Raw genomic sequence first — 10,766 nt, 5'->3', positions numbered from 1 at the left:
GGTCTAGGGACTATGTATCTACCGTATAAGTTTCAAAACAGTCAATTCACAGACAAATGCACACAGCCTGCATAAAGTAGCTGTGACTTTTCACGAGCCGCTGTGACTTCCGTAAAAATGTGACGTCAGAACTACTCAGTCACCGTCTTCAGTCTCCACCCCGAGCACTGCCCACCATCATTGCACAGGCTTCCGAACAACAGTAATATAAGAGACCAGTGGCTAATGTTTATTTACTCAACACAGCAATTTAGTTCGACCTTAACCGTCTGTCCTGCACATTTCACAAGTGACTGCTTCGTCAGTCAGGCACAGTTCAATGCTGGTTTTTCAAAGAAGCTAACGTTACTCATCAAAGATACTGCAGTCCCTACATTGTTTGACCTAAAATTCCCAACCCGTAAATTAAAATTCTAACACATTTTATGTTACATTATGGAGCCAGCATAATCTGAAATTATAGTTTGTAAACGGATATGCAACACTATGGTGTTGCTAAATTGATGCTGACGTGTTGTTTTGTACGGTCTATGATTGCCACAAGCTTTGATAGAATATCTATTGGAAACAAGACAAAATACGTTGTTTGTTTTCCTAAGTTACAGACACCGGCCCTGTTGGTGTCTGTTGTTTTTACTGAGTTAAAGACGGTGAGATTGAGTTCACTCAGTCTCTGTGTCTTTTGTTTTGCTAACAGAAACTAACGTTTCATGTACTTGCATGGGTAACGTTATTTCAAAAGTCTGAGTTTGTTTACAGACAGTTTAAATTAGCGTTAACGTTAAATCTGCGTGCAGCGTTGATGTAATGGTAATTATAATAATCTTACAATAACGGCGAAAACAAAAACAAAAAAATATTAGTTACCATTCTGTAACATCCTTTTGCAAGCGCGTTTGAGGAGGTGGTTGGTTGTCTCCTGACGTCGCCGATTCGGGGTCTGAGTCCGGATAACGTTTCCCTCAGCAATGTCCATCATTACAGGTGTTTTATTTACTTTGTGAGCATCACCAAGCCAGTGCAGGCTACAGCATTCATAAACCTAGTTACCTGTGGTTGGGGTCACTCAGAAAACAACAGGCCAATCAGAAGAGAGACCAGCCAAAATCAAACTGCTGTTAGCAGAGCTCCCGAGAAAGGAGCTGTAAAAATATATTGAGATGGTTTTTGGTACTTATACTGCAAAAATATATTCATAAGGACATGAAAACCTAAAATAAAACTCCAGAAAGGTGTACAATATGGGACCTTTAAGGACACCTAATACAAAGTGTTACTGAAAAAATACCTGCACTACCACATCATAACTGTGTTCTGTTGCATAGTTATGTGCATTCTGTCATTGTAAACTGGCCTGTCAATCATATCCTCTTATACACATTCCACATTTTATTTAATAACATTTACACTAAACAAATATTCCTATTGGAGAGAAAACAAGCACATTGTTCTGCGAGTCAAGGGTCTTTCATTCTAAGAAATATGTTTGTTTGTTTTTTGTTTTTTATTGCATAAAGATGCATTTAATAGTTATTGTCCAGAAGTATCTCTTTTGCTGTTGTGCTATTTGTATCTTTATAATAGTTCACAATGTTAATATATAACATTAAATAAATATTTATTTATTATTAATAATTCAACCCCATTTCAGGTGTCTATCAATCAAACACACATACAGCATGTTTAAATATCTTTTTATTCGTGTTTGTAGTTCTGAACCAAATTCTCATCCAAAGTGCAATTGTTTGTGGGCAATATTAGCCATTAGACTGTGCACGGATCACACTTCTACCGGGAATACCGGGTATGTTTGGTATACTATGATTTGAGACAGACTATATATATATAATTTTTTTTATTTTTTTATTTTTTTTATTTTATACTCTAGTTATTATTTAATGTAATATCTCATTTGTGTCATTTTGTGGACTATTATATGGACTGTCTGACAAAAACTTGAATTTGATCTACATTTAGCTGTACTATCAGGACTGTATGCATATTTTCTATACCATATTAACTAACATGAACTAACAATGAGCAATATATGTTTAAAACTTTTATCAATCTTTGTTAGTTAGTAAAATTAAAAAAATCTACTTATTCATCGTTCATATTAGCTCACAGTGCATTAACAAATGTTGACAGATACAACTTTGGACTAAAATTGTATTAGTAAATGTTGAAATTACCATTGACTAAGATTAATAAATGCTGAAGCAGTCGTGTTAACAAACGTATTAACTTATGTTAACAAATGAAACCTTATTGTAAAGGTAAGTTTTTATTTCAAGTAAATCTGTATATATATATATATATATATATATATATATATATATATATATATATATATATATATATATATTTTTTTTTTTTTTTTTTTGTATGTGTGTGTGTGTGTGTGTGTAGAATAATGAACTGTCTATTTTTGTACTCTTCTTCTGATTTTTGATAGTCTACTGCTGCAGTATTTTTTCCCATGATTCAGGCTTCTGCTTTCTGTTATTAAAGATAATAACCATAAATAAATGCTTTTAAGAAGAAGTCAAAAGTCCATATATGGAGAAATATCAGCGCAGTGTTGCATTTTCTCATCTGAGCAACAAATTCTAAAGCATCTAAAAATTGAAATGCTGAAAGAATGATATTTTGTAGAAAACCGTCCATGTTCAGTCAGCGGTGTGTGTGAATTCTGTCAGTAAATCACCGGTGGGGGTTCAGAGCAGTGATGTAGCGCAGATCTTGGGGGAAGTTGTACAGTAAGTTGTATGGCAGCAAGTAGAGACAGTAATAATTCCAATCAGCAGTGAGCATCTCTATATGTCCCACTGACTCCAAACGGCAGAGAACTGAACTGGAACTGAACCTTTTTATTGAATTCACCAATGCACTTTTTCACCACAGCTTTATTTGGAAAACATCGCAAGAAGATCCCCAGTCCTGTCTTGATGCCACAGTATATGCTTATGTAAAAATATAAGACCGTTGTGGGGAATTCAGTAATGGCTTACTTTAGTTGTTTCTGCATATTAAGTTGGGATAATAGAAAGAATGTGAACGGACAGTTCATTTCTACATTTCAAGTGATTTCAAAAGGCTGCTGCTGATGAGCTAATAAGGCAATGCAGATTCAATAAATACATTACCACTTAAAAAATGACGCTCTTATATGAATTCTGAGCAGGAAACTGATGGAACTGTCACATTTATGTTTTAATACTGGAAATGACAGCAACTGAATATGTCTTAAAGTTCAAAGTCTGAAGTATGATCAGTTTACTAAATTATTGATATGATCTTCCACTTCCACTATTTAATGTTGCTCTGTCTGTGAACAGGATGTATGTTGATGATGATAGAGGAAGTTGTTCACTAGGAGTCAGTCAGTTTATTATGTTCACACAGCACACTTTCACACAGTCTCAAGTCATCGGTAGACACCATAATACAGAACTTGGTTTCCTTCTAAAAACTCATTTTTCTTATCTCTGGCAAGTCTTGAACTCTTCTTCTTTTTTAGATGTTTTATCAGATGTTTTCAGTGTTGTTCTGTTTATTGAGCTGCTGGACACTTACAATGAGTTCATACATATCATATTTTTGTCGCGTTTGTGCAGATTTACAAGTGTGTTTCCTCACTGGACTGAACGTCTGTTAATGAAGAGATGAACAAGGCAGAGAAAATCATTATTTTCTCTTTTCTGCTTCAAGGTGTGGTTTCTTTTCTCTTCACATCATTACTATTTAAATTAAATTGCAGTGGAATATTTTGTTTCACTGTTGCTTATGTTCTGCTTATGTTTATACTTTTAACAATGACCCTGTAAAGTAAATGAATGTTTTGAAATGAAAAAAATAAAAATAATAATAATTTAGTTTTTAGCATTTTGTATAACAGAAATGTGTTTGTCTGTCTGAATGTTTCAGTGTTTGTTTCTGCTGGTGTCTGAATGATTTTCATCATGTGTGTGTTGTAGGTGTTTGCTGTAGAGATTATGGCATCAGTTTGCCAGAGAAGATTGACGCTCTCAGTGGATCCTGTGTGATCATAAAGTGCACATTTGAGATTCCGGAAACACAAGACAAACACCTCACTGAGAGTGATGCTATAGGATTTTGGTCCAAAGGTGGACATGATGCAAAGGATAGAGTGTTTAACTCCAGCGATACCAACCCTCACTTTAAAGGGAATATAACTGGAAAACTACATGAGAAGAACTGCACCACTATCTTTTATAATGTTAGTTCAAATCATAATGATAAATATTACTTCAGGATTGAGAGTGGTAATCTGAAATACACCTACACAAACAACACCATAGTAAATGTCATTGGTGAGTGATTTTTATTTTTGTATTTTTATATAAATGAATGTTAAATTAATATTTTAAATGTATTTGTCATGCCATTATTGTCAGTGTACTTAATCTTGTATTTGTGTGTATTTCAGAGTCTCCCCCCAAACCCACAGTGAAGCTGAATGAGGATCAGGATCAGGAGGTGTTGGAGGGGAGCTCTGTGAGTCTGCGCTGCTCTGCTGAGACTCTCTGCTCCTCTCCTCCACCAACTCTCACATGGAGCTTCACTCCCAGAATCCCCCTCAGTGAGAGCAGCAGACAACAGGAGCTCCTCATCTCTGATCTGAACTTCACTGCTACTCACCGTCACCACAGAGTCACTTTCACCTGCACTATAACCTACCAGCTACAGGACAAGAACAAAACAGCACAGGACAACATCACATTACATGTTCAGTGTACGATGTTTTTGTGGCATCAGTTCTTTTCTCCTCCATAAGACGCCCATAAATCTATATGTATGATATCATTCTCTTTTTCTTTTTCAGATGCCCCTGAAATCTCTCCCTCCTCCAGCTGTAACGTAACTGATGTAACTGTGTGTTTCTGTGAGGTTGATGGGAATCCCTCTCCTGAACTGGAGTGGCATCTGTCTGGACGTCCTGTCAGTAACTCTTCCAACACGTTCATCAGTGAAGAGCGATTGAACAGCACAGGCTTGAGGAGCTCCATCACTCTACATCAGTCACTCTCACACACATCCACTCTGCAGTGTGTCAGTAACAACACTCATGGCACTGCAGAAAAACAGCTTAAACTTAATCTCTTCCCTCCAAAAAGAGGTAAACTCAAATACACACTAACATAAGTCACAATAAAATTGTCTGCCAAATGCATATATAATTTTTTTTTTTTCACTGCTTATCCTCTGTAGGATTGTGGGAAATTGATGATCTTTCAACTGATGATTAGTAAATGAAAAAAGTCATAATCAGTCATTAATGCTAATGCTAATCTCTCACTTTTCATATCATTCCTATGCTCCTGCCATCATTGTTATCTTGTTGTTTAAAGATTACGATATGATTCGCTTTTCCTTGTTAAATTGAATCAGTGGATCATCAGTGGTTTTCTAAACACTCCTTTATTCTTCTTTAGGTTTGAATGTTTCCTCTGTGATGATTGGAGTTGCTGTTGCGGCTGTGCTGGTCATTATGTTCTGTGCCATTACATTTATCTGTGTACGGTAGGTGAACGACACATATAAGGTATTAAGAACCGTAGCAGAACAACCATAATAAATTACGGTAACACTTTATTTCCATAGTCCACTTTAAACATTCTACTAACTATGAGTAACTATAAAAACTACATGTCAACTAACTGTCATTAGAGTATTAGTAGACTGTCTGCTTAATATTTGCTAACACTTTATTGTGATGGTCCCCCAACAGATATTCTTTTGACTATAAGTAACTTGGCAACTACAATTCAACTTATTCTACTAACCCTAACACCTAACCATAACCAAACAGTCTACTACAGTCTACTACAGTCTACTAATACTCTAATGAGAGTAAGTTGACATGTAGTTGCTAAGTTACTTATAGTTAGTAGAATGTCTAAAGTGGACTATCGAAATAAAGTGGAACCCAAATTACTTAGAGAGAAGAAAAGATAAGGATCACAGAATAGACTCAACATATGATAATGAGCTGATGGATTTTGTTTTATATAAACTCACTCACTCACTCACTCACTCACTCACTCAGTCACTCACGTTTCTGACATATGTTGCAGATGAAAGTGATTTATTCAGTTATGGGGAGATAAACATTTAAATAGAACTTTATTCCAAGAACAATAGCACCTATTGAGAAATTAAAAAAAATTATTATACCAAAAGTTTACATCTAATAACTCCAAAAATGTAATGTGACCATCAAGTAAAAAATAATACCTTGTTTTCTTACACTAGGAATAGGTAAATTTATAACTTAATTGTAAGCTTTTTTCTTTTTTTAAGTAAAAAACTTTTTTTTTTAATTATTAATGAAGAGTTTTGCCTCTCATTTTGGGCACTTTCTGTTCCTCAAAAATATGTATTTTAATTTAGAAATTAGAAACATGTTCATCATAGAAGTGATGTATTCAAATATGTATGAAGTGCATTTTTACATAATGTATGTTTGAACAAATTAATATATCTAGGCAAAAAAAAGTATGAATGTTATTGCATTATATAACAAAATATCAAACCGAGAGGCATTTGTTAAAAATAAAATAGTAAAAGTAAAACATTTCACAAACATTAGCAAAATTAACATTTAAATGATTCAGAACATGTATACAATTCACAATAAACACAACAAATATTTTGACACTATACTTTTTAAATTAAATTGACTAATATGATGAACATATTACACAATGGTTACTTCACACATCCACTAAAAAACACTTTGACCCAGGCTGACTTAGAGAAGTTAGTTTTGAGAAAAGCTCTTACATCATTTGTTTGCAGATGCCTGCCTGTCTGGCTTTTTGCTATCTGTGATGCTAGTATATATATGATATTATAAACATGAACACATTCTTTTCAGAAAAAAAGGTATGAAACTTCAGGAGACTACAAGAGAAGGTGCTACAAGAAACATTTCGACCAGTGACGTGAGTTACAAATGACACAAAAAAATCACACAAACGATTTATTCACTACAAAAAAACCTGACGCTGTAAACAAACGTAAACTTATTACCAACCTAATAAAGTACACAAACTGCTGAACAATTTACACAGACACAGTAGAGCTGATGCAACCCTGTCAATGTTTTAGGCCGTTCCACATGAGAATGAAGCGGAGTCTGTTTATGCCAATGATGTCGTGATGTCTTCTGCTGGAACTGCCACAGAAAATCCAGAATCCTTAATTTACTCCTCCATTGACTTCACACCTAAGTCACGAGAGTTCAGGAGTGCCTCCTCACTTCATGCTGACTACACTTCGGTCCAACATTGTTCTGTAGGAATGGCAAATGCAGAGAGCTCAATAGTCAAGTCTTCAAGAGCAATAGAGGCTCAGGTGATTGTGGGAGCAGATGTGGCCACTAAACAAACCGAGTCAAAGGAATCCGAGAAAGAGCCGTTTGCAGACTCCTCTCAGATTTACGCAGTGGTTAAACATCGTAACCCATAGAGAACTGGAGATTTTACCATTTGTTTTCTCCTAAATATTTCTGATATATATATATATTTCAATATATATTTTTAACATCAGGCCTCATTATTTCTAACATTTGACACAATGTTGCGAAATGTGGTTAAAAACCAAAAAGCGAACGGATGACTGTTAAAGCCAGTGGAGTGTAGACTGACTTCAGGAGGGGCACAAAGATAAAAAGAGCACTGTAAATATTGTACGAGTAGTTCTTATACAGCTTTTTCATTTATTGTATTCAGTAAATATTCTCCCCAATTTTTCTGTTATTTTATGTTTTTAAATGGTTAAACCATGGTATTATTTGAAGTGCCTTGGAGTTGCCATGGAAATAGGAATGTGATTCATTCTATCATATTATATCTATGATTCTGCTTTCGAGGCAGCAAGTAAATAGTCCGGATAAGAGCCACTTCTGAATTAATGAGTAACATAATCGGTCTTAGATTTTCATTCAGCCCTTTTGAGGCTATAACACTGATGTGGGCCAGGAAGGAATTGAGTTTGAAATCTCAGATTGAACATATTTGAAAACTTATACGGATGACTTTAAAAAAAAAAATTACATTCATTTTACATTCCCACAAGAAAGTGGATTTACACAAAATAAAGAAAACAAAGGATCTATGAATTTCTTTAATTGTTTTCATATATATTTGTATAGATTGTCAATCATTGTACATTTCCTAAGCCTTTTGACTTTCTTTGTTGTGTTTACAACATTGCCAATTAAAGCTTCAAATTCTTCTCTAAAGTCCACAAATGCATAATAGGATCTTAGGGTTCTTAAAGGGATAGTACACCCAATAATGAACATTTTGTCCTTAATTACTCACCTTCATGTCGTTTTATGATGTCTTAAACCTTTCTGAAGATTGAAAGTGGTAGTTGCATAGGCTGTTAAAGGAGGAACAGAAATCTCCCAGATTTCATTAAAAAGATCTTCATTTGTGTTACAAGGATGAAATTCTGACGGGTTTGGGACGACATAAAGATGAGCAATTAATGACAGAATTTTCATTTTTGGGTGAACTATCCCTTTAATAGCAACGTGTGAGTGTAGCAACCATACATTTTGTTTTATTTTCTTTGTTTTTGCTCATTTATTCATTTATAATCATACTGTATAATCTTTTAATTATTCCATTTAATCATATAATCATTTATTATGTGTCATTTAACAATGTAATAATTTGTATTATATTGCTTTTCATTTGACTTATTTTACTTGCTCTTGTAGTGGTTGTTACGGTTGTTTAATCTTATAATTTTGTGGTTTCTTCACAAAAATATTTGTCACTTCCTGTAATTCTAGTTTCTTTTGAATTGGTAAAATAACACTTGTTGAACTTGTGCTGGGTAGACGAGGAATGAAGTTCAGAGTCCTACTGAGCATTGAAACATATAGGCCTACACAAAGATTATTCAATAAACTCTGCTCTTTTTTTAGCAATACTTCGTCTCCTGCTTTCTGCTATTTCACGGCTTCCTCTGTCTGTCTTTTTGGCTGATCTGATGAACAGTTATAATGTCAGAATTGTAAGATATAAACTCGCAGTTGCGAGTTATAAAGTCAGAATTGCGAGATATAAACTTCTTGCAATTGCGAGTTTATATCACACAATTCTGACTTAAATTCCAATCGGAAGTGAGCATCCCTATGCCCTACTCACTTCGAAGGGCAGAACGTAACCATAAATAATTAAATTACTTCCTTGAAGTCCCTTCCCTGACCAGGAAACAAACTACAGCTATAAAAACAAACCTAGCAGTCATTCACCAACATCTCCAAACATTGTGGTTGTGAGAAGAGGACTGCTGAAACCAGCTGACACGTCTACGATCAAGAAAAGGTTGGTTTCGTTTCAAACAAAATAATTATGCTGGTTTTTTTGTTCGTTTATGTTATGTAGAATTTAAGAAGACTTAACATCATGGACATTTGATTTCTGTTTATGTATATGACGAGACAAATACTGTGTTGCAGCACAATGAAAGCTTGTCAGTGCATCCTGCTACTCTTCAGCTGCCAGATTCTTTATACTCGAGGTAAACGATGAATGTGTGTTTGGGGATTCAGAATCATATCATGATACTAACAATTGCAGAATAATTCAAATAAATCCAACCCAAATATTTCCATAGCTTTAGAGTGTGAAGTGATTCCTGGTACCCTGAAGCAGATTGATGCTGGATTAGGCTCAGTGGGTGGAGTCAACAATGACAGTGAAGTCTTCCTATTTTTGGGAAAAAGTTTTACAAGAATAAATGCATCACTGAAGCACATTACTGTTGGACCGGCTGGACAGTTCGGAGTGAGTCCAGCAAACATCGTCTTCAAGTTTCAGAGCGGAATCTTCAGGCAGATTCAAGGTAAAAAAAAAAAGAAGAAAATTAGGCTCAGAACACTGAATGCAGATTATCTTATCTGTCCATATTTTGTCTGACTTTTCCCTTCAATCTCTTTATTTTAAGGAATATCAGGAGGTTTAAAGCAGGTGGATGCTGGAAGTGAGATTGTTGCAGGTGTTAATCCGATAGATGATGTCTTCTGCATTAAAAAGGATACTAACAGCAATGGGCCTCCTGCAAATGCTGCTTGGACACAACTCACAGGAGGAAGGCTGAAGTACTACAGCTGTGGCCCGTACAGCTGTTGGGGGGTGAACTTTACAGATAATGTCTTCCTCAAAAGGGTAAGAGTAAAATTCAGAGTGGAAAGGCTTGAACAAAAAGAAAAATCCTAAGTACACAGTATCAGACAAGTGAGTTGTTTGTATCTTGTTGTGTTTCTCAGAATGTGACGGGTTCTTCCTGTGAAGGGTCAGCTTTTTCGGAGATTGTTAATGGATCTTTGTCAATGGTCGAAGTAGCAACTGATGGCAGCGTCTATGGTGTCGACTCTCAGGGGTCTTTGTTGCAAAGGTGAGCTGAAAATGGCACTGAAAGCTTATTTTAAGAAACCTTCTAAAATGAACAACAGTAAAATTGAATAATAATTTTTAGTTATTAGAAACCTCTCATTCTTATCTGTTTTAGACTCGGGGTCTCTCCATCAAATCCCGCTGGCACAGCATGGCAAAGGATTGCCGCCTGTCCCTTTGGCCACAAACATGTGACCTACGATGTGGGGAGGCTGTGGGTCATCTGTATTGATGGATCCATCAGAAGATGTACTTGAATGTCCATCATGCATCTCAGAGGAACACAACGATCATTAAACGTAGAAATCTGAAAATAAAGCTTGTTTT

At 35.3% G+C, this 10,766-nt stretch overlaps 2 protein-coding genes across 3 annotated transcripts; both read left to right on the top strand.

Moving 5' to 3' along the window:
- The first annotated feature begins 3,430 nt into the window (after nucleotides 1-3,430).
- Nucleotides 3,431-8,968, top strand: LOC311080568 (sialic acid-binding Ig-like lectin 7). 2 transcript variants are annotated; one of them, XM_084110565.1, is made up of 8 exons: nucleotides 3,431-3,491; nucleotides 3,618-3,711; nucleotides 3,978-4,334; nucleotides 4,451-4,756; nucleotides 4,847-5,140; nucleotides 5,457-5,544; nucleotides 6,902-6,968; nucleotides 7,135-8,968. In XM_084110565.1, the coding sequence occupies exons 2-8, from the start codon at nucleotides 3,666-3,668 to the stop codon at nucleotides 7,492-7,494; spliced, it is 1,518 nt and encodes a 505-aa protein (XP_083966691.1). In that variant the 5' UTR covers nucleotides 3,431-3,491; nucleotides 3,618-3,665; the 3' UTR covers nucleotides 7,495-8,968. The 2 variants fall into 2 exon arrangements, with proteins under 2 accessions (XP_083966691.1, XP_083966692.1); XM_084110566.1 differs by lacking the exon at nucleotides 4,847-5,140.
- A 326-nt stretch (nucleotides 8,969-9,294) lies between these two features.
- On the top strand, nucleotides 9,295-10,766 carry LOC311080575 (fish-egg lectin-like). Its single transcript, XM_084110579.1, has 6 exons — nucleotides 9,295-9,368; nucleotides 9,503-9,564; nucleotides 9,661-9,888; nucleotides 9,991-10,211; nucleotides 10,313-10,440; nucleotides 10,555-10,766. Exons 2-6 carry the CDS (start codon nucleotides 9,507-9,509, stop codon nucleotides 10,694-10,696), a joined length of 777 nt encoding a protein of 258 aa, XP_083966705.1. The 5' UTR covers nucleotides 9,295-9,368; nucleotides 9,503-9,506; the 3' UTR covers nucleotides 10,697-10,766.

This window comes from Abramis brama (genome assembly GCF_963993115.1).
Source record: "Abramis brama genome assembly, chromosome: 4".
NCBI classification, from domain to species: domain Eukaryota; kingdom Metazoa; phylum Chordata; class Actinopteri; order Cypriniformes; family Leuciscidae; genus Abramis; species Abramis brama.
This window is presented reverse-complemented; position numbering and strand designations above follow the sequence as displayed.